At 36.1% G+C, this 24286-nt stretch overlaps 1 protein-coding gene across 1 annotated transcript in view; it reads left to right on the top strand.

The window, feature by feature from the left end:
* LOC308640003 (electrogenic sodium bicarbonate cotransporter 1-like) overlaps positions 1–24286 on the top strand; it is a gene marked incomplete at both ends in the record, with an annotated part of 133528 nt that overhangs the window by 96907 nt on the left and 12335 nt on the right. Inside the window, 2 exon segments of the mRNA XM_081312082.1 lie at positions 1962–2233; positions 16530–16600. Of these exon segments, the coding sequence (XP_081168208.1) occupies positions 1962–2233; positions 16530–16600 (343 nt within the window).

The following is a 24286-nucleotide window of genomic DNA, read 5'->3' as shown; positions in this document are numbered from 1 at the left end:
TTTCCAGAAAAACAGAAACAATAAGATGCATATACAGAAATATATTTATTATAAGGAATTGGCTCACATGCTTTTCTAGGCTGGCAAGTTCAAAATCTTCAGGACAGGCTGGCAGGATGGAAACCCAGGAAAACCAATGTTTCTGCTGAGTCTGAAATGTTTGAGTCTGCTGTAGAACCAGGAAGAGCTGATGTTGTAGATAAAGTTCAGAGACAGTCTACTGGAGAATTCTCTCATGCCTCTAGGGAGGCCAATCTTTTTGTGCTAGTAAGTCTTCAGCTGATTGGATGAGGCACATGGGTATTATGGAGCACCATCTGCTTTACTCAAAGCTCATCAATTTAAATGTTGATTTCTCTAAAAACACCCTCACCTACACACTCAGTATGTTTGACTAAATATATGGGTACAAGTTGACATAAAATGAACCATCACAGTATCTAAGGAACTGTTAATTCTAGTATTTGATAGTGTTTAGCTAACACAGGGTCAGTCTTCTCCTACTTAAAAGTAATAGTTCATAGACAAATGTAGTCACTGTCTCAGTCAAGTCTTAAGCTACAGGCTTGCATTCATTCATCTAGCAAGTCTTAATTGGGTACCTCATATATGCCAGGCACTGCAAGAGATAGAGAATTTAAATTTTATTCTGAGAACAATGGGAAGCCATCAAAAGGTCTTAATCTGAGGTATCTTATTTTCATTTTAAGAGATCATTTTGGTTGTGGTGTGGAAAATGATTTTGAGTAGGATAGGCATAGGTATCAGTTCAGAGGCTCTTACAAGTGAAAGACTCACTGGTGGCCCAAACTGGGTCAGTGGTAGAGAAAGCAGAGATGATGCTTTTGGAAATGTGCTAAAATACATTGTTAACAATTGTTAGAAACCTGTGGGCTCAAGAGCTTCAATCATGCACAGTTCTTGGTTCCTAGGTAGGAAGTGTTCCTATCTACTTTTATCACAGATAAATTATGAGTTAAACATTATTGTAAGGTACTCTTTACATAATTTTAAGGGAATCAGTTTGAAATCATAATATGTCAGCACTTGACCCATCTTTTCATAGTTGGAAATCCTGAGCCAACTCGCTTATAAGAAATGGGGAAGATATCAAAAGAGAGTAGCCTCATTAGATAGAGGTCACCTATTCTGAGTCTGCTATGGGACAAGCATTGGCAAGAAAAAGGTGGTCACAAGATGCTTTGTACCCAATTTCAGCAAAGGACATGAAATTTGTGGGCAACTGTGTGAAAAGTGATGGTATCTGGCTATCACGTGACAAAAAACCTTTCTTGATCTGACAGCAGCTCATGTTTCTGTTCCTGTCTCCTCTTGTTGGTGGCATTCTGTCCACAGTGAGCATTATGCCACTTTATGCCACATCTCTTTTTAATGTTCTTTTCTCTTCCTGGTCTGACTCTTCCTAGTAAGTTTGGAAAGTTTCTACTTATTCGTAGACACCCTTTTTTCCCCCATAAAACTTTATCCATCCACTTGTCAGAATTATTTACTCCTTTTTCCAAGACACAATCACTTCATATTTTATAATGTAATTATTTTTATCAGTTCATCTTCCTGAGTGACTTGGAGTTACAACATGTTTATTAGCCAGTAAAACTGAAATTTATCAAATATATATGAGCTTTCAATGCTTTCCTTTTAGATTGTTTGCTATGTGAGCTTCACAAATGGAGGGACCATATTTTTGAATGAGAAAATTAGTGAGTTATTCATATACAGTTTATGAGTATTTTTCCATGTGCTTTCCTGAAACTTTCAGAATCATATATGGTTGCATAATAATATCACTAAACCAAATCCTGAATCTCAAATCTTTCTAGATAAAATCAAGCTTTGTATCTGGTGGTTAAAAGTAAGCTTGTACTGTAGGCATTTGGTAGTTTTGTATTTTGTGTATTTCATTGGAGAGAAGTCTAAATACCTTTCGTTCTTCTTTCCAGGGACCATAATTTTGACTATTTGGAGTTTCGCCTTTGGATCGGCCTGTGGTCAGCCTTCCTGTGTCTCATTTTGGTAGCCACTGATGCCAGTTTCTTGGTGCAGTATTTCACTCGTTTCACAGAAGAGGGCTTTTCCTCTCTGATTAGCTTCATCTTTATCTATGATGCTTTCAAGAAGATGATCAAGCTAGCAGATTACTACCCCATCAACTCTGACTTCAAAGTGGGCTACAATACACACTTTGCCTGTGCCTGTGTGCCACCTGACCCAGGTGAGGACCTCTCACTCAGTGCCTGTGTTTGGTGGAAGATGTAAGCTCTGGGCTTGCAGATTTGCGATAGGATTAAGGATCCTCCTGAGTTTAAGTCTGAGGTTTCTTTATCATGTGATTTGGTCAGTAAGTGAAAAAGAGTAACTCTGGAATGTGAACATATCTGGTTCAGAATACTTTGAAGTTCAGAATACTTTGAAATTAACTCAAATTGCAGCATCTGCAGAAATTAATTTGTACGTTACTTTTAGTTTTCCCAGGATCAAACTCAGGAGCACTTGGCCACTGAGCCACATCCCCAGCCTTATTTCATATTTTATTTAGAGACAGGATCTCACTGAGTTGCTTAGCACCTTGCTTTTGCTGAGGAACTTGCGATCCTACTGCCTCAACCTCCCAAGCCTTTGGGATCATAGCCCAGCTATTCTTAGTTTTAAGTGGTAACTGAGGAGACCTAGGTATATATATGTTAATAGGTATAAAGTCCTAATTTTCTGAACTTTTGTCCATATTTTATAGATTGCTATGGGATCTCTTCTTTTAAGAAATGCATCATAAATTTTATAGAAGAATCAAAGATGATACTAATTCACTTTATCTAATTTGAAGCATGAAATTAGAAAAGAAATTCACATTAGAGCCAGTTAATGATAAAAGTGGAAACTTGCAGTTCATCTCTAGTAGTCAGTGTAAACAAGAAAAAAGAAGAAGGAACAAAAAATAAAAAAGAAAAGAGAACATGTTATGTTCTAGGAGTAGATTTATATTCTAGAGTCAGCAAAGATGTAAAAGCAACTTCTGGATGAGGAATGTGATTCTTTACATCTCAACACTTTAGCATCTGTCTTGCCAAACCTAAGTCAGTATCAGAACTTTTTCACAAAAATAGTGTTGAACTCTTGTTTTTGAATTTTTTCCTGGAATTATTCATCAATGATTTATCTTATACAAGGTTTTTGAGAAAAAGATTCACTTCAAGGAAAGTTGCTTTAAATTTGCTCTGGTAGAATAAAGGTGAGTATTTGTATCATACAGATGACAAATATACTGGTAACTTCAAGTTATGCATTTACTCATAGGCTGATGTCCCTTAAAATAAAAATTGATATACAAGTCACACTTTTTAAGTAAGGCCCTGTGGCACCAGAAGTCCCACAGTATTCTGGGGGTGGTGTAAATCTGGGCCATAAATGTGGAGCACATACATGCGATATCCACTTTGAATTATGGATTCTGAGAGAAAACCTTTTCATATTTATAGTAAAAAACACATGGTTGTATTATTATGGATCAGAGTCAAAATGCTTTTGAATGTAAAAGATAAATAAGATGCTACTAAAATTTTTATGGCTTGTGGGAGGTTGTGTCAGATTAATAGTGCTAAGATGTAACCTGATCTGAAATATATCATAATTTAAAAAGTGCTTAGAACTGGATGGCATGGCCGATATTGTCAGAAATCAATTGAATATGCTCCCCAAGGAAACAACTATGTGGAGCTCTTCCTGAAAAAAAAAGTGGGGTAAACACCCCTGTAGCCACTCAGCATGGACTCTCAGGGAGGTCTGTACAATGAAAATATTGTATTCACAGGCACATTTAGTTATGGGATTTTTGAACTTAGGAAAGTTCAAAAAGGATTCAGTTATTTATTTCTATTTATACACATGTATATAATTATTTATTTTTTTAAAAAAGTCTACAACTTGTTAGGTAGGTCTGAGTAATCATCCTCCAAAATTTCCTAAAGGAAAAAATTACCACTCAGCTATTCTGTGGTTTGAGGTGCTCACAAAGGGCTTTGTCAGCACACCTGTCACACACAAAAGATATGCCTAATGTCAGCCCCATGGGTACCTGAGGCTAACGGAAACTTATATATTCATTGTTTCAATTGGATGCTGGCAAAGAAGATAATATGAAACCAACAAAGACATATCAGAGTGTGTTCATTTTGTTAAAAAAAAAAAAAACACAACAAAGATTTTCCATGTAATTTCCTTTTCAGGAAGGATCTTTGTGTTGTTGAAAAGGAGATACTGAGGGCTGAACCATTTTACACATGCCTGGCAAGTACAGGCTTCAAAAGTAGTAGTTTTTCCTTTGACTTGTTTTCCCCGGGTTGTGTAAAACATGTGTCCTAAATAACTATGGAGTCATTTCAGAAGGACTCTGACAGTTCCTGCTCTCTCTAGGTGGTACCAGTAAAACAGCATAGCAGTGCTTTGAAGTCAGAAAATCTTATTGCACGTCCCAGGTTGGCTAATGCCAAATGTGTGTCATTGGGCAAGTTCCTTTCTCCAAGTTAGCGTAGCCTCACCTCCCTCATCCGTAAAATGGGGTTAACAATAGTACATACCTTATAGAATTGTTTCAGAGATAAAAAAGAAGAGAATATAGTTAAAGTGATTATGCTATTTTTTAACATGTAATAAGTAGTTAACTGTTAGTTGCATTATTATTGCTTTTATTATTCATTAAAATTTAGGGTTAGTATTTAGGTCTGAATGACAAACCTGTCCTCATCATTTTTCTTTTTAATTATACATTGTTGGGCAGTTGGCCCATTCTGCAATCAGATGGTTGTCTGCACCACTTCTTTCTAGAGTGGTCCAGATGAGTGGCACTCACAAAAGATGTGTACATGAACAGGAGGGATTTAAAAAAAATCTATGGATTTTTCACTATTGATCTATGGATGTTTCACTATTTGTAGTTTTCCAAACTACAAATAGTGAAACCTATTTGTAGTTTGGAAAAAGTCATAGTTTTATAACAATCTCATGTTTTACAAAACCACTATAATATTAATGTTTGTGTATTTCCTTCATAACCTCAATACTGTTAGACAATCTAATACTTCCCTATAACCTTCATAGTTTGAGTAGCAAGTTGTATAGATCTGTCATATTCAGTACTTCTCAACAGCAAACTGAAAAATGCCTGTGAGAGAACAATACAGTTGCACATACAGCTCGAGAAAGTATTCTAAAAACAACAAAAGACTGGCCTTTCATCACGATGTGCACTCTTAGTAAAAGCATTCAATCAATGAGTCAATAATATTTAAGCTGGCGGATGACTTGTTTTTCAACACTGGGACAGTATGTAACAACGAACCAGCAACTGCTCGGATGTTGTTGTGATCCTGCAAACTCAGACGTGATTTTACAGAAATGCAAATAGGGGTCACTAATCACGAAGAAAACTGTCTTCATGCCCACAATGTATTACATCTTTTTTTTTTTTTTTGTCTCTGTGAAGGCACGTCTTCCTCTTTTCCTCTTCCTGGTCTTTCTTGTTCTCACTCTTCTAGAAAACCTCATCACTTGTGGGCTTTTCATTTCTTTATACCTTTTCTCCTTTCCTTTTAGTCTCAATTATTGCTTGGTAACCCAAGTCATATATTTAAGTTTTCTGAAGATCTAAGAAGGACAGTTGACTAGGAAGGTTGATATTCATGAGTAGATGCATGATTTTGATGCTAAAATTCCCTTTTCTTGGAAATGGAATAGCTATGAATTAATAGAGGCAGTGAATATTATATTTCCCACCCTGTTCTTGGTGGTTATATAGCAGAAGTATGCAGGAAAAAAATAGTTCAAAAGCCAAAAGGAAAAAGAAAAAATATCCAGTTGAAGGATAGCTTACCATATCCCATTTCATCATTATGAAATTGTTAGTGTGATAAAGTAGACAAAAACATCTGCTTTGCAGTAAAGGAAACTGAGTTTGAATTTCATTGCTGATGCTCTCTTGCAGTGTGATCCTGAGCTAGGCTAATTACTTAATCTTTTTGTTTTATAATATGTTAGTTATATAGTAATTGTGCCTACTCTCAGGGGTTACTGTGAACATTAAAATGTATATAAAATTGCTGGTCATCTAATAGACAATGAGTAAAAATTTGTTCTTTGACATATTTCTCACTGTCCTGCAAGATGCCCCAGTTGGTTTAATCTTATAGTTGTTTTTCCACGATTTTTGTAGGGAAAGATATTAATTATGCTTCCATTGTAACTTTATTCCCCCACAAATTAACCACCAGTGTGCTATTGTAGACAAATGTGGAATACTTGAAGCTGTATTTCAGGGGAAGAGTTAACTGAATCTCAAAACTACAGAAGTGTTATAAGCTATGCAGTCATGTAGAAAAAGGCTTTTAATACCATAGAGTCAAAGTGTTTGGTTCTTCTAAGAAACATGTATAATTCAATCAAAAACATAAATGATAGAGTTCTGTAAATAGGAAATAAGACATGGGCATCCTTCCATCTCATTTTCTCTTCTCTCCCCTGCCTGTTTTTCTTTCTCCTTCACCCGTCATCAAATATTTACTTAGGGTCTGTTTCATTGCTTTCTAAGTTGTGCTACTTGTGATGAAGTAGAATACTTGCATACATATCTATACAGATTGCTTTTTATGAAAGGTATAGTTTGTAAAATACTGTTATTTCCAAACAAACAGAGGTCCAATTTTCACTCGACCTTGACTTTAAAAATAAATTTATACTCCAGTATCCCTGTTTACTTTTTTAATGTATAAAGGTTATAACTGACTGTACACTCAAGGGCATGTTAATATTTTAGAAAGGCTCAAAGTAAATTTTCTGACCAGATGTTGATTTTTATATCGGGGGGAGAAAGATGCTTTGCTAAAAATGACAAATTCTAAAAGCAAGGAAAAATAGCCTCAAGGGGATAGACACTATATTATTAACAGAGGGAATATATTTTATTGATTCGTTGTTGACTGTTCCAAGGAGAACATGCTTAATAATGGATGAGTGATTAAGAGGAAGAAATTCTCTCTCAGGCTCTGAGTGTGTCACTGTCTATAGTCTGAGTAAAAGATGACCTTTTCCTTGTGTGAAACCACGAGACCAAGCCAGTTGACTGCTAGGAGCCATGGCTTCCATTTCTATACATTTTTTATTCACAGCATGAGAAGGCTTCCAAATGCTCTAAAACAGTTGTCACCAAAGTAGAATTCTAATATTATTTCTTTCTCCATAATTTTCCTATTATCCTAATAAGTGCAGTTCACCAATATGTGATATCCATTAAAAAGAACTGCTGGGTTGGGTCCCCTGTGGTCTAATGTTACAGTCAATATGTGTTTCATATTTAGAAAGCCCATTAAAAGACAGTGAGGAAAAGAGATCATCCTAATTTATCTTCCATCAACCATATCATATTATGTGCAGTTTGTCATTTATTGTGTGTTGTTCCCCTTTTCTGAAGTTGGATTAAATTATAGACTAGTGGTAAAGCCAGGAAGTAACAAGTCCTGAAAACTTCCAGCCTGCACTTGTGAAAATCCTTCCCCCGCATAGCTGATGTTTCATCATTCGTAGTAATACAGTCTATTGAGAAAAACCATAGATACTTGAAGTGTTTATCATGTTCATTTCTTCTTACTGTCTAAGACTGTATTTTAGCAGTTTCTGCATAATTCTTGCAGGACTTAGAAAAAGGAAAGCAATTAATTTGGATTATCACCAGACCTGGAAAATTCTCCAGCTTTGAATTTGTATAAAACAAGTATTTGAAAAAGTTCCCCAGAATAATACATCCTAAGTATATAACTTTAGGTGGGTATAGAGGTGTTTTTATGGCAATAGTGGCTAAATACATCCAGCTTCAGACCTCCGTAGTAACTCAGTTCTCTAACTTCCAGCATAGCATTCTAGGCAAGCTTGTGAAGAGTGCCTGTGGCTTAAAGATGCAACTCGAACTTGCCTAGCCCCAGAGAACATCTGAAGCATTAAGCCTGCTAAAAAACATTTAGGCAAATGAGGAGTAAAAACAAGAAAAAGCAAAGAAAACTTTACTATTAATTTTGTAAAACTTATGGCTAAGAAGGTGGCAGGTTATTTTCCCAGCAGCTGCTTCTCAGAGTTTTCTTGATTTACTTCATTATCTCTCCAAAACCATTTTCACCTTTTTTTAAATTGACCTTGAAATTTGAAGCACAAATACATGACTTTATCAAGAGATGCTAGTGTGCTCAAGTTATCTAGAACCCTAAAATAAATTTAACATGACCATGTAGCAGGAGGGTATTCAGTTTCATCCTGCATCTATTTTCCAGTTACTCAGTTTCCTTAAGATGCCACTTAAATAGAATGGGATAAAACATCAAGATTTTCTTGTGGTGGAGAATAATCTTAAGCTTTTTCTTGCTTACATCAGCTTAATCAGTTCCACATTATTATAATCCTAAGAAACTATGTCAAGGGTACATATTCAGATTGGGCTAATATTTAATAAATATCCTTCAGATGCCAGGCATTTTACTAGGGGATTTTAGTAAACTGTGTTTTTTTAAAAAATATTTATTTTTTAATTGTAGGTGGGCACAATATCTTTATTTTATGTGGTGCTGAGGATTGAACCCAGTGCCTCACACATGCTAGGTGAGCACTCTACCTTTGAGCCACAACTCCAGCCCGTAAACTGTGTTTTAATAAGACTATATGTGTATATTTAATCATCACAAAAACCTTGAGAGGTAGCTGACTTTTTTCCATGAGCAAATTCTTTCTCTGGGTCATAGAGCTGGAAGTAATCTTAGCACCTCATATTTAGATCTTATCTGATACTGGACACTGTGCTAACAATTTTGCCTGTATTTTGTATTTAATTTGCACAGTAACCTCATGAGGTAGGTGTTTTCAAATCCAGTTTCACAAATGAGAGGAGACTTCCTCAAGACTTGGTGAGGGAGTTTGAGGGTGCTGTTTTCAGAAAGTGGCAAGCCAAAATCCAAGCCCAGTTTGCCTGATACTCCCTTCTCTACATGGTGATGTTTGGTCCACTGAAGGAGACTGTTCTGTTCTCTGTGCTAGTTGTTGTTCATACTGAACCTCATGGCCTTGAGTGAGCTTGTGCATATTCCTCACAACAAAGTTCTTGCTAATGTGTAAATCAGAAGAGCTATGGGTAGTTCCCGAAAGAGGATAAAGAGGGTCAACCTTTAGCAATGCAACTGATATTCCCTATGTGGGAGATGTGCCAACACTGACACGTGGATGTCACCTCCTTTTTCCTGTTTCAGGTCCCACAGCTAAAGCCAGGTTTGATTTCTTTGTTGGAAAGTCACAGACACACTTTAAAATGTTTATTACTGACAATATTCATTCCCCCCTTCTTGAGGATCATGGGCATTTTATATGTGGGAAGAAAGAACGGGAAGTGAAAAATCAAGTAACAGAAAACCATCCACCTGTGGAAACTCCCTGAAACCAAGTGGGATGAGACCATCATAGTAGTACTTGGTTCAATCTAAATTAGCCAAATTCTTATAACAAAGAGATTCTTTACTTCATAAGCCACGGTACTGAACAAATAGAGACAGAGTGTATTTTGGCTTTTCCATTTGACCTTTCCATAATTTTAATCAAGGATATCACAGATTCCACATAAATAGATCATTTTACAGTTGGTTGCCAAATCATTTACACTGCATGAGTCTGGATCCAAGTGGTGACCAACGGCTCTTATAGACCAAGCTCCCAACTGTAATTAATCATTTTCTCATCTGTGAGCCTAAAGAAATTTACTTTTAATCTTATTTATGGACTCTACCACCCCCTGCCAATATTTATTTACAGAAGTGCTTTTTAATATATTTATTTTAAAGTGTTTCTTTTGAAACAGTTGCTTATTAAAATAAGTAGGGAAAATATCGTATACTTTTTCTTGTCCTTTAGATGCAGGTCTTCTGGGATTTTGATAGCCAGTATACTTTAATAGTTTGTCTTAGAGGAAAATGAAAATATAAAGGAATCTAAATGAGCAGAATTGATGTGCATCCAAAACTTGAGAGCAATTACTGAAAGTCCAGATTGGAATCTTATTTTAGTACACTGCTGGCCTTTATTATCCATTATTCATTTTCTTAACCCTTTTTTAATGTAGAAAAGTGTCTGTCTTATGACAGGAAGCTGATGAAATTGCATTAAATAATCTAGCTCAGGAAGAGCAACTTCTCAAATGCCATCTAAGTAGTGCCTGTGACTTAACATATGCTGTTTCTTCAAAAGCTCAGAGGATCAGACATCTCAGCTCACAACTGAGATGTCACATCATCTAACATAGGCGGGTACTATCCTACCTTCCTTGAGTTCTCTGGCAACATAAATCATCTTGATTTTTATGATTAGAAACTGGATAGGAGGAGAATGAATATTGAATTAAGTCTTGGACCAACTTTGCTTCTGATTGACTCTGTAATACTAGGAAAGTAATCTTTCTTCAGAGTCCATCTATTATACAAATCAGGTACAAAATTATGCCTATGATTTATTCTAGGGTGTTTTTATTTTTATTTTAACATTTTTATTTGTTTTAATTAGTTATACATGACAGTAGAGTGCATTTGTGCACTTTGATATATCATACATAGATGGGATATAATTTCTCATTTTTCTGAATGTACATGTTGCAGAATCATATTGGTCATGAAGTCACATATATACATAAAGTAATAATGTCTGTTTTATTTTACTTTCTTTCCTATCCCCACATCCCCTCCCCTCCCCTCCCATCACTTCCTTCTACCTAATCTAAGGTAATGCTATTCTTCCCTAGTGCCCCACACCTTATTTTGAATTAGCATCCACATACTAGAGAAAACATTTGGCCTTTGGTTTTGTGGAATTGGTTTATTTCACTTAGTATGATATTCTCCAACTCCAACCATTTACTGACAAATGCCATAATTTCACTCTTCTTTAAAGCTGAGTAATATTCCATTGTGTATATATATCACATTTTCTTTATGCATTCATCTATTGAGGGACAGCTAGGTTGGTTCCATAGTCTAGCTATTGTGAATTGAGCTGCTATAAACATTGATGTGGCTGCGTCACTATAGTATGCTGATTTTAAGTCCTTTGGGTATAAACCAAGGAGTGGGATAGTTGGGTCAAATGGTTGTTCCATTCCCAATTTTCGAGGAATCTCCATACTGCTTTCCATAGTGGTTGCACCAATTTGCAGTCCCACCAGCAAGGTATGAGTGTGCCTTTTTTACCACATCCTCGCCAGCATTTACTGTTGCCTGTGTTCTTGATGATTGCCATTCTGACAGAAGTGAGATAAAATCTTAGAGTAGTTTTGATTTGCATTTCTCTAATTGCTAGAGATGTTGGACACTTTTTCATATATTTGTTGATGAATTGTATTTCTTCTTCTGAGAAGTGTCTTGTTCAGTTCCTTTCCCCATTTACTGATTGGGCTATTTGTGGGGTTTTTGGTTCTTTGTGTGTGGGTGTGTTAAGTTTTTTGAGTTCTTTATATATCCTAGAGATTAATGATTTATCAGAGGTTCATGTGGTAAAGATTTTCTCTCAGTCTGAAGACTGTCTTCTCAAGTTATTAATCGTTTCCTTTGCTGAAAAGAAGCGTTTTAATTTGAATCCATCCCATCTACCATTTATTGATTCTTGATTTTACTTCTTGTGCTTTAGGAGTCTTGTTAAGGAAGTCAGATCCTAGGCCAATGTGGTCAGATTTGGACCTATTTTTTCTTCTGTTAGGCTAAATGAACAAATGGAGTAATTTAATAAAATATTAAGCTTTTTAGAACAAAATAGTAAAAAAAAGCCTATGAAAATTATTAGTACTAATAATTTACTTACATTTTCCTTTTTGGGAATAGATTCTTGTTTCATTTTATTGTTTAGGCCAGGTGTCCTTTAGTCCATTTGATTCTCTCTGATTTAAAAAGAAACAGAGTAAGAAAATATCTAGTGTGCCTATGACAGGAAACACCCTGACAATCCCTACCTTTAGGCTAATAGTTTCACAATGCAGAACCTTCAAAGATCAGAGTGGATTCTAAAATTGAGCAAAACTTGGACTTAGATTAAATCTTTTCTCTCCTTTAGTTTGTTTTCCTTACTTTTTTTCTTCTGCCTTTATCTGCTCTCATTTATTTATTTATTTATTGTTATGAAAGACTCATCTTTCTAGTTTCCTTTAATAACAGTAAACAAATATTTTTGACTTTTTTTTAATTGGTTGTTCACAACATTACAAAGCTCTTGACATATCATGTTTCATACATTAGAAGAACCAGACTGGTTAGATTCTAGGAAAAAGTAGTAAACAAGGCATTCTCTTCTCTTCCTCCATCCTCCATCTCATATTTAAAATGTCATCCATCAAATAAACAGTGATGTGTTTTTCTTTTAAGGTTGGCATCAGCAGGATCTGAAACATGGCAAACTAAAAGTCAGGTTAAGGGCTTTGGTTGGATGGGGTGAGGACCATGCTAATTTGCATTTCAAATGTTAAATCAACTATGAGGTCCCCAAAGACAAAAAATGATAGTTGTAATTTTGTATTTCCATAAATAGAGAATAGTCTGTGTTACAATTTATTTTATAGTATATGTCTTCTCACAAGAAGAGAGATTTATGGGACTAGGGTTGTGGCTCAGTGGTAGAGCACTTGCTTAGCATGTGCGAGGCCCTGGGTTCGATCCTCAGCACCACATAAAAATAAATAAAATAAAGGTATTAAAAAGAGAGAGAAAGATTTTTTTTTATTTTTTTTATTTTTTTATTGGTTGTTCAAAACATTACATAGTTCTTGATATATCATATTTCACACTTTGATTCAAGTGGGTTATGAACTCCCATTTTTACCCCGTATACAGATTGCAGATTCACATCAGTTACACTTCCATTGATTTACATATTGCCATACGAGTGTCTGTTGATTTCTGCTGCCTTTCCTATCCTCTACTATCCCCCCTCCCCTCCCCTCCCCTCCCCTCTTCTCTCTCTACCCCTTCTACCGTAATTCATTTATCCCCCTTGTATTATTTTTCCCTTTCCCCTCACTTCCTCTTGTATATAATTTTGTATAACCCTGAGGGTCTCCTTCCATTTCCAAGCAATTTCCCTTCTCTCTCCCTGTCCCTCCCACCTCTCATCCCTGTTTAATGTTAGTCATCTTCTCATGCTCTTCTTCCCTACTCTGTTCTTAGTTACTCTCCTTATATCAAAGAGGCCATTTGGCATTTGTTTTTTAGGGATTGGCTAGCTTCACTTAGCATAATCTGCTCTAATGCCATCCATTTCCCTCCAAATTCTATAATTTTGTCATTTTTTAATGCAGAGTAATACTCCATTGTGTATAAATGCCACATTTTTTTTATCCATTCGTCTATTGAAGGGCATCTAGGTTGCTTCCACAGTCTTGCTATTGTGAATTGTGCTGCTATGAACATCGATGTAGCCGTGTCCCTGTAGCATGCTGTTTTTAGGTCTTTAGGGAATAGACCCAGAAGGGGAATAGCTGGATCAAATGGTGGCTCCATTCCCAGCTTTCCAAGAAATCTCCATACTGCTTTCCAAATTGGTTGCACCAATTTGCAGTCCCACCAACAATGTACAAGTCTACCCTTTTCCCCACATCCTCGCCAGCACTTGTTGTTGTTTGACTTCTTAATGGCTGCCAATCTTACTGGAGTGAGATGATATCTTAGGGTGGTTTTGATTTGCATTTCTCTGACTGCTAGCGATAGTGAGCATTTTTTCATGTACTTGTTGATTGATTGTATGTCCTCCTCTGAGAAGTGTCTGTTTAGGTCCTTGGCCCATTTGTTGATTGGGTTATTTGTTATCTTATTGTCTAATTTTTTGAGTTCTTTGTATATTCTGGATATTAGGGCTCTATCTGAAGTGTGAGGAGTAAAGATTTGTTCCCAGGATGTAGGCTCCCTATTTACCTCTCTTATTGTTTCTTTTGCTGAGAAAAAACTTTTTAGTTTGAGCAAGTCCCATTTGTTGATTCTAGATATTAATTCTTGTGCTATGGGTGTCCTATTGAGGAATTTGGAGCCCGACCCCACAGTGTGTAGGTCGTAGCCAACTTTTTCTTCTATCAGATGCCTTGTCTCTGGTTTGATATCAAGCTCCTTGATCCATTTTGAGTTAACTTTTGTGCATGGCGAGAGAAAGGGATTCAGTTTCATTTTGTTGCATATGGATTTCCAGTTTTCCCAGCACCATTTGTTGAAGATGCTATCCTTCCTCCATTGCATGCTTTTAGCCCCTTTATCAAATATAAGAAAGTTGTAGTTTTGTGGGTTGGTTTCTGTGTCCTCTATTCTGTACCATTGGTCCACCCGCCTGTTTTGGTACCAATACCATGCTGTTTTTGTTACTATTGCTCTGTAGTATAGTTTGAAGTCTGGTATCGCTATACCACCTGATTCACACTTCCTGCTTAGCATTGTTTTTGCTATTCTGGGTCTTTTATTTTTCCATATGAATTTCATGATTGCTTTCTCCATTTCTACAAGAAATGCCATTGGGATTTTGATTGGTATTGCATTAAACCTATAGAGAACTTTTGGTAATATCGCCATTTTGATGATGTTAGTTCTGCCTATCCATGAACAGGGTACATTTTTCCATCTTCTGAGATCCTCTTCTATCTCTCTCTTTAGGGTTCTGTAGTTTTCATTGTATAAGTCCTTCACCTCTTTTGTTAGGTTGGTTCCCAAGTATTTTATTGTTTTTGAGGATATTGTGAATGGAGTGGTTGTCCTCATTTCCGTTTCAGAAGTTTTGTTGCTGATATACAGAAATGCCTTTGATTTATGTGTGTTGATTTTATATCCTGCCACCTTGCTGAATTCATTTATTAGCTCTAATAGTTTCTTTGTAGACCCTTTTGGGTCTGCTAGGTATAGAATCATGTCATCTGCAAATAGTGATAATTTAAGTTCTTCTTTTCCTATTTTTATGCCTTTAATTTCGCTCGTCTGTCTAATTGCTCTGGCCAGTGTTTCGAGAACTATGTTGAACAGAAGTGGTGAGAGAGGGCATCCCTGTCTTGTTCCAGAATTTAGAGGGAATGCCTTCAATTTTTCTCCATTCAGAATGATGCTAGCCTGGGGCTTAGCGTAGATTGCTTTTACAATGTTGAGGTATGTTCCTGTTATCCCTATTTTTTCGAGAGTTTTGAACAAAAAGGGATGCTGTACTTTGTCGAATGCTTTTTCTGCATCTATCGAGATGATCATATGGTTCTTATTTTTAAGTCTATTGATGTGGTGGATAACATTTATTGATTTCCGTATATTGAACCAGCCTTGCATCCCAGGGATGAATCCTACTTGATCATGGTGTACAATTTTTTTGATATGGTTTTGTATCCGATTCGCCAGAATTTTATTGAGGACTTTTGCGTCTAGGTTCATTAGAGATATAGGTCTGTAGTTTTCTTTCTTTGAAGTATCTTTGTCTGGTTTAGGAATCAGTGTGATGTTGGCCTCGTAGAATGAATTTGGAAGTTCTCCCTCTTTTTCTATTTCCTGAAATAGCTTGAAAAGTATTGGTATTAGTTCCTCTTTAAAGGTTTTGTAAAACTCTGCTGTATACCCATCCGGTCCTGGGCTTTTCTTAGTTGGTAATCTTTTGATGGTTTCTTCTATTTCCTCAATTGATATTGGTCTGTTTAGGTTGTCTATATCCTCCTGTCTCAATCTGGGCAGATCATATGACTTAAGAAATTTATCGATGCCTTCACTATCTTCTATTTTATTGGAGTATAAGGATTCAAAATAATTTCTGATTATCTTCTGTATTTCTGAAGTGTCTGTTGTATCTGATAAGAATTTTAATAAAATATTATGTTTTAATTTTCACACCCATAAAATTTTGAAAAAATGAATAAAATATTTCCAAAGGGATTGGTTTAAGAAACGAATCAAGTTCTTCAGTGATATCTTAAAGAAATGATGCCACATTTTATAATAGTGATTTTTAAATTAGAATTAAATATTGTTTTCCTTTAAATTCACATTATTTAGTTAGTGCTTATTTTCACCATTTGCATGATATACTTTCTCACATGTGGTCCAAATTTCTAAAAGTTACTTATTCTTATTTAGTTAAGATCCAATTTATGAGATTTTTACAGTACATGAAGCCAGTGATCAACTTAATCATTAACAATCATTTCTTTCATTAGTCAAAATATATTGAGTGTATTTTAGTAATATATATTTTTTTGAACTGAAACAAATTTTAATTCCATTTCCTTAAATGTTGTTTCTTATCAGATTAGAACACAATACATGTGTTTAAATCTTTGATTATTTTATCTAGATAAAATGTGAAGTTATAATAAAAATTTATTGTGCCCTTTTGTTGTTATTGAAGAATTTTTAATAACTAACTTTATTTAAAGAGAGACATGAACTATGCTTTTAGATTGTTTCTGTTTTATTTTTATGGTAAAAAATTGTTCAATTGTCCTTTGCTTACAGTTAATATCTCAATATCTAATGATACCATACTGGCCCCAGAGGATTTTCCAACTGTTTCTTCTACTGACATGGTAAGTGACTTAAATTTCAAACCACCTGTCTGCTGACTGTATTCTGTGTACTTTTTGTAATAATAATATTCATTATATGATGTCATCTCCCATTCTGCAATTCTAACATGAATGAACATTTAATAATCCTTGGTAGTAGAGAGACTGAAAAAGAACACTTCTATTTGCTCTAGTTAACCTTCTTCCTCCTGTTGAAAAGAAATTGAAGCCACAGTTTATTTGTAACATGCTTTCGAATCTTCATAAGAATTTAACTTCTATATTCCATTAACTGTGACCTTGAAATATTTTCACAAGGAAAAATGAGAGTTGTGGAAAAGAGAGCCTGGTATTCTCTCTGTAGCATGGTTAAGAATTCTGACTGGCCAAATGGTGCTGTGTTCTCTTCACTACGGGAGATTGCAGCAGGACATTTCCCCTGTCACTTAGAAAGGCCTCCATCACATGGTATCCTTTCCCATGGCTTGTAACCAAGGATCTTTAAGGCACTGGAACTAAGCTTTAAAAATGAGCTGTTTTGCATAGAAGGTCACACACTGGAAGGAGACTTTTATATTGGAGAAAAAGGAGAAAGTGCCATTTCAGGCTTCTAATTGTGCTCCTTTTATGCTGAATATGGAATCTTACCAAAGAATATCAGCCTTTCAGTTTTAAAGACAGAAAGAATAATACCTTGTATTGATAGAGTGCCCATCTCTCAGGAGACCAGAACACTTCTGCAGATATTATGGAGTGAGTTCCCACAACATCCCTTTCAGAGATGATGTTTTGTATCCTTCCTGGGCAACTCTTACATGACCCCATTTCTCTCTTATTTTCATATTCTGTGGCTCTCTTCTTGACTTCTTTCCTCACTGTTAGAGTTTTCTCTGACTTTCTTCAAACCTTACCTCTCTATTTTTTCATGTTTGATTGTGTGTGTGTGTGTGTGTGTGTGTGTGTGTGTGTGTGTTTATGAGAGAGACAGACAGAGAAAACAAGGTCTGCATAGTGCTTCATGTAGAAGGACTTTGAGTGACCTTTTTGTGCCAGACTGCCTGGTTTCAAATGCAGGGCCCGTAACTTAACAGGCTGTAGACGCTTCTCAGTGATCCATCTGTAACATGGTAATGATAATAGTTCACACGTAGCATAAAGGTCAAATTAATAGATAGGCTGTGCTTAGCAGACTGACATATAGTCATCTCTCTTCCGGTGTTGGGTATGTTATTATTCTCTTTATTATGACCACACCACTAAACCATTCTACCTCCATAACGCAAAAGGTTAGTAGGGAGAACAAGTTAGAAGCCACTGCTTTTGATAGACTGCTGAGTCCTCTGTTTGCTTGACCATTGCAGCTCTGCTACCCTGAACCTTTCCTAGGACATGCAGTCATCAGGACTTCATTTCTTTCTTTCCATTTTAGTCGTAATTGATGATGAGAAGGTGCAGTAGAAGTGACATGCAGCCCCTGGGCCAGCAAGCCTGCCTCTCACAGCGCCCCCCTAAGAGCATCCTGTCAGAGGAAGGAAGGCCTTTTCCCTTCAGCTTCATTAGCATGAAGACAAGTTTTCTTCTTCCTGGTGGTAGGGGTATGTTCAGCAGGAAAGAGCAGGAAAGAGCAGGAAAAGGGGACATTTGAGCATCTAGACAGAGACTAGAACTCTAGAAAAAGAGGCAGGATTTTCAGCATTTCCATTTATTGTTGAAACCATTGCGTTTCATTTTATCTCACCTTACCCAATTTTCCTGTAGATTTCTCACTTGTCATTTCCCTTTAACCTGCAAGTGATTTTTTTTAAAAGAAAGTCCCTGAAAAACATTGAAACCACACATAGCTGATAGATAGTGTATTTAAATGAGGAGCATTAAGATCTGCTGTCTTCCAGTTTCTAGCTCTCAGGAAGGGTTCAAGTTTCAAACTCTGATATAAGTCTCTTCTAAGCAAGTACTTGAAAGGATTAGTTAATATTTGTATTAACATCATATTTCTTTTTTAAAAAATTAAATTGAGACATCCCTTACAGTACACAGTTCTGAAGCATTCATTGAAGTGAGTTTCAACAGTTGTGTACCTGATGCAACTACCATCCAAACAAGAGAAAGAATATTTCCATCATCCTGAAAGTCCCATGGAATGCTGTGTATCTTGTTTTGTTCCTCAGCTTTATTAGCCTTGGGAGATATTTCTTTGCCTAATTTCTCTATCCTAAATCTTCAGAGGGCAGATTCCTTAGTCCTTTCAGAAATCTTCCCGTTGAATGTCTCAGAGAGGTCTCTCTCAGCTCTGCTTCCCTGCCTCCCATCTTTTTATTTATTTATTATTTTTTAATTTTTTTAAATTTATATGACAGTGGAATGCATTACAATTCTTATTACACATACAGAGCACAATTTTTCATATCTATGGTTGTATATACAGTATATTCACACCAACTGGTGTCTACATACCTGTACTTGGGATAATAATGATCATCACATTCCACCATCATTAATAACCCCATGTCCCCCCCCTTCCCCTCCAACCCCTCTGCCCTATCTAGAGTTCATCTATTCCTCCCATGCTCCCGCTCCCTATCCCACTATGAATCAGCCTCCTTATATCAAAGAAAACATTTGGCATTTGGATTTTGGGGATTGGCTAACTTCACTTAGCATTATCTTCTCTAACTCCACCCATTTAGCTGCAAATGCCATGATTTTATTCTCTTTTATTGCTGAGTAATATTTCATTGTGTATATATGCCACTTTTTTTTTTATCCATTCATCTGTGGAAGGGCACCTAGGCTGGTTCCACAATTTAGCTATTGTGAATTGTGCTGCTGTAAACATTGATGTGGCTGTGTTCCTTCTTAAGAAAGTGACTTTCTTGCCTTTGGTGGGAGCTACATGTGTCTAAAGGAGATTTCTCTCTGGTCTTCAGTTCAACCACCAAGCTTTTATGTCTTGTGGTGTATTTGGCAAAGACCATGAAAAAATTTGGTGAGTGAGTATACATCCTAGGACTCCTTTGAATTCTAATCTGCAGTCATTAAAATTTCGTTAGAGATTTGACTTATTTCTCCTCATTTGGATGTATCTTTCACCTGCTGTATCTTTTACCTGCTTCTCTGTGATGAAGCAGCCCTAGGTCTCTTCTGTTATGAAGGACTGGTACTATTTTGAAATTTTGTTTATTTAGATTTCTTTGCATCCTCGTCTACATCTTAACCTTTATTTATAGTATCACCCTCAATTATATGTAAAAGGTCCATATTTTATCAGTCAATACTCAAGGAGAGTAGTGTAGGACCTTTATTTTTTTTTTTTTTTTGCTTATTATCCAGTGAAGCATATCATGTCCATGTAGAGATGCTGTTAATCATAGGACTAAGAACTATTACCATTCACATAAATTATGCTTGACAGTCAGACATGGAAGCAAACGTGGTTTGATTTGATGTACCTTCAGGGTGATTCTAGGAGTTAACATTCATTTTCACGGGAAACGGAATGTCATATTAATCTCCTTGTGCATAGCATCCTTGTGATTTTTCTCCCATTGAGAAAGTCAAGTGTAAACATCATTCTGTCCTTGGATACATGTGCTCTTATTTTCAAAATTATTACAGAAAGTTCCAAATACACACTAAAATAGAAGAGTATAAGTGACTCTTATGTACACAGCATCTCACCTTAATGGCTCTCAACATTTGCTCCAACCTGCCTCATATTGCTCACTTTTTCATTTGGGGATGATGCTATGGTGTTTACATATTGAAATAAACCAGTCAGCATACATTCTACTGTTAAGAATTTGAAGCACAGCTACTCAATGTAAGGAGAGTAATTTTCTTGAAAATAAAAGCCAGAAAAGTAGATTGAAATCAGTTGAAGACCCTTAGCAACTTAGCCCCATTTCCTTTACATCATTTTTTTTTCCTCACTGCCCCTTTACACAAACAATCTGCTTCATCCTATCTGGTCCACGTACTGTTAGCTTCTTCCATCACCAAAAAATGATGAGCACTCATGCATTTAAATTTTTTTCTCTTTTAAAAAATTATTATTATTTGTTATTATTTATTTGTAATTATTTATTATTATTTATGTATTCTACTTAGTTGTACATGACAGCAGAATGCATTTCAATTCATTTTACACAGATGCAATGCAACATTTCATTTCTCTGGTTGTACACAGTGTAGAGACACACCATTTGTGCAATTATACATGTACCTAGGGTAATGATGTCTATCTCATTTCATCATCTTTCTTCCCCTCCCCTTTGCCCAATCCAGAGTTCTTCCATTATTCCCACCATCATTGATCAGCATCCACTAATCAGAGAAAATATTTGGCCTTTAGTTTTTTTGGGATTGGCTTACTTCGCTTAGCCTAACATTTTCCAGTTCTATCCATTTACTTGCAAATGCCATGATTTTATTCTCTTTTAATGCTGAGTAATGTTCCATAGATTCTTTATCCATTCATCTATTGATGGGCATCTAGGTTAGTCACTCATGCATTTTTTTAAAAATATTTTTTTTAGTGGTAGATGGACACAATACCTTTATTTTGTTTATTTATTTATTTTTATGTGGTGCTGAGGATTGAACCCACTGCCTCACATGTGCGAGGCAAGCACTGAACCACAACCCCAACCCACACCCATGCATTTTTAATAAGGACTTATTAGTTAGGCAAATGAATCACCGTGTGTCCCCCCACATCAGCATTTTTGTTCATAGCTTCTAATTCTTTTCCTTTCTTTTTGTGAATACATGAAGAAATGCACATCCAGAGTTGGTCACTGGTATTCCTGTGTTCATTGTTCCCTTACTCTGTCATTCCTATATCTAATTGGATTAGCATTGCCAAATTTAACAAATAAAAATAAATATCAATAAATATTTAATAAACAAATAAAAATAAGTATTGAACAGTATTTTAATATAACTGTGTCCTAAATAGTGCATAGGGACAGGCTTAATAATAAAAATATTATTCATTGTTTAGCTGAAATTCAAGTGTAACTGGGAATCCTGTGTTTTACCTGGTAATTCTAAATTGAAAGTTATTTTACTTTAATTTTGTCCTCTAGATAGAAAAGGTAGATAAATTGATAGAGTTCTTCTTTGACTGTATCAAATATTCCAGACCTGATGAAAGATTTTATTCACTCAGTTAAGTAAGATTTCTCTGGTGCCCACTGTGTTCTAAGTTGAACTCTCCTCTGTCTTGGTCTGCTATTTTCCTCCTTCCTTATTTTCTATTATTATTATTTTTTTGATGATGCACAGTCCCTTTGGCCCTCAAGCTCTATACTTTTATCAGTTTTGTCTTTCAGCCATCCCAGTCCAACAGTTGCTCAGTCTTTATCTGTCTTTCCCCCTCTGATCTTTTTTTTTTTTGTCGTTTCTTTCCTCTGTTCTTGTTATTCTAGTTGTCCCTTTCCCCTTTCATCCCCATTCTTATCTACGGAAACACCTCAAAAGTCTTCACCAACCCTGAGTAATTTGTTTTGACCTTGCAGGGCTCATGTGTTCTAGCTTATTCTTCACTACTGTATTCCTTGGGAAAAAATAGTCTGTAATTAATTGCTGTTGGAATTTTTTCACTCCCACTCATATCTCAGCCCATTGTACTTCTCCTCTTACTTTTCACTCCGATGACTTCCATGAACCTTTTCTCACTCCCATGGATGCACAGGGTGGTTCACAGTCTTTTTTTCAACATCTTTGTAATTGTAGTAAGTCTGATGGATCCAGGGATCAGATCTTTACAGATGACTTTTAAGTCAATATCTCCAAACTTGACATCTCTTCTGGATTCAGCTCTCCTGGCTCATTAGACATCTCTTCAAGCATTTCCAAAGTCATAACACTAAACTGCAGTACAAATGAAAATAGAAAGTTATAAGTATCCTAAGAAAAAGACAGAATGTGTTGTAAGAGTTCTGATAGGCAGAGGGAATTCTGTTCCCATTTGTCTTGTTCTTAAAAGTTCTGATTTTGTAATTTAAGCACTGCACGAACAATTTTTTTTAATTTATTTTTTTATTGGGTGTTCACAACATTATAAAGCTCTTGACATATCATATTTCATACATTAGATTGAAGTGGGTTATGAACTCCCAATTTTACCCCAAATGCAGATTACAGAATCACGTCGGTTACACATCCACAGTTTTACATAATGCCCTATTAGTAATTGTTGTATTCTGCTACCTTTCCTATCCCCTACTATCCCCCCTCCCCTTCCCTCACATCTTCTCTCTCTACCCCATCTACTGTAATTCATTTCTCTCCTTGTTAATTTTCTCATTCCCCTCACCACTTCTTATATGTAATTTTGTATAGCAATGAGGGTCTCCCTTCATTTCCATGCAATTTCCCCTTTCTCTCTCTTTCCCTCCCATCTCATGTCTCTGTTTAAAGTTAATCTTTTCTTCCTGCTCTTCCTCCCTACTCTGTTCATAGTTGCTCTCATTATATCAAAGAAGACATTTGGTATTTGTTTTTTAGGGATTGGCTAGCTTCACTAAGCATAATCTGCTCTAGTGCCATCCATTTCCCTGCAAATTCCATGATTTTGTCATTTTTTAGTGCTGCGTAATATTCCATGGTGTATAAATGCCACATTTTTTTTTATCCATTCATCTATTGAAGGGCATCTGGGTTGGTTCCACAGTCTAGCTATTGTGAATTGTGCTGCTATGAACATCGATGTGGCAGTATCCCTGTAGCATGCTCTTTTAAGTTCTTCAGGGAATAGTCCGAGAAGGGCAATAGCAGGGTCAAATGGTGGATCCATTCCCAGCTTTCCCAGGAATCTCCAAACTGCTTTCCAAATTGGCCGCACCAATTTGCAGTCCCACCAGCAATGTACAAGTGTACCCTTTTCTCCACATCCTCACCAGCACTTGATGTTGTTTGACTTCATAGTGGCTGCCAATCTTACTGGAGTGAGATGGTATCTTAGGGTGGTTTTGATTTGCATTTCTCTGACTGCTAGAGATGGTGAGCATTTTTTCATGTACTTGTTGATTGATTGTATGTCCTCCTCTGAGAAGTGTCTGTTTAGGTCCTTGGCCCATTTGTTGATTGGGTTATTTGTTATCTTATTGTCTAATTTTTTGAGTTCTTTGTATATTCTGGATATTAGGGCTCTATCTGAAGTGTGAGGAGTAAAAAATTTGTTCCCAGGATGTAGGCTCTCTATTTACCTCTCTTATTGTTTCTCTTGCTGAGAAAAAAAATTTTAGTTTAAGTAAGTCCCATTTGTTGATTCTTGTTATTAACTCTTGTGCTATGGGTGTCCTATTAAGGAATTTGGAGCCCGACCCCACAATATGTAGATCTGAGCCAACTTTTTCTTCTATCAGATGCAGAGTCTCTGATTTGATATCAAGCTCCTTGATCCATTTTGAGTTAACTTTTGTGCATGGCGAGAGAAAGGGATTCAGTTTCATTTTGTTGCATATGGATTTCCAGTTTTCCCAACACCATTTGTTGAAGATGCTATCCTTCCTCCATTGCATGCTTTTAGCCCCTTTATCAAATATAAGATAGTTGTAACTTTGTGGATTAGTCTCTGTGTCCTCTATTCTATACCATTGGTCCACCTGCCTGTTTTGGTACCGGTACCATGCTGTTTTTGTCACTATTGCTCTGTAGTATAGTTTGAAATCTGGTATCGCTATACCGCCTGATTCACACTTC

Source organism: Spermophilus citellus (assembly GCF_964194105.1).
Source record: "Spermophilus citellus genome assembly, contig: SCAFFOLD_362, whole genome shotgun sequence".
In the NCBI taxonomy this organism is placed as follows: domain Eukaryota; kingdom Metazoa; phylum Chordata; class Mammalia; order Rodentia; family Sciuridae; genus Spermophilus; species Spermophilus citellus.
Note: the sequence above shows the minus strand (reverse complement) of the source record. Positions and strands in the feature narration are given on the sequence as shown.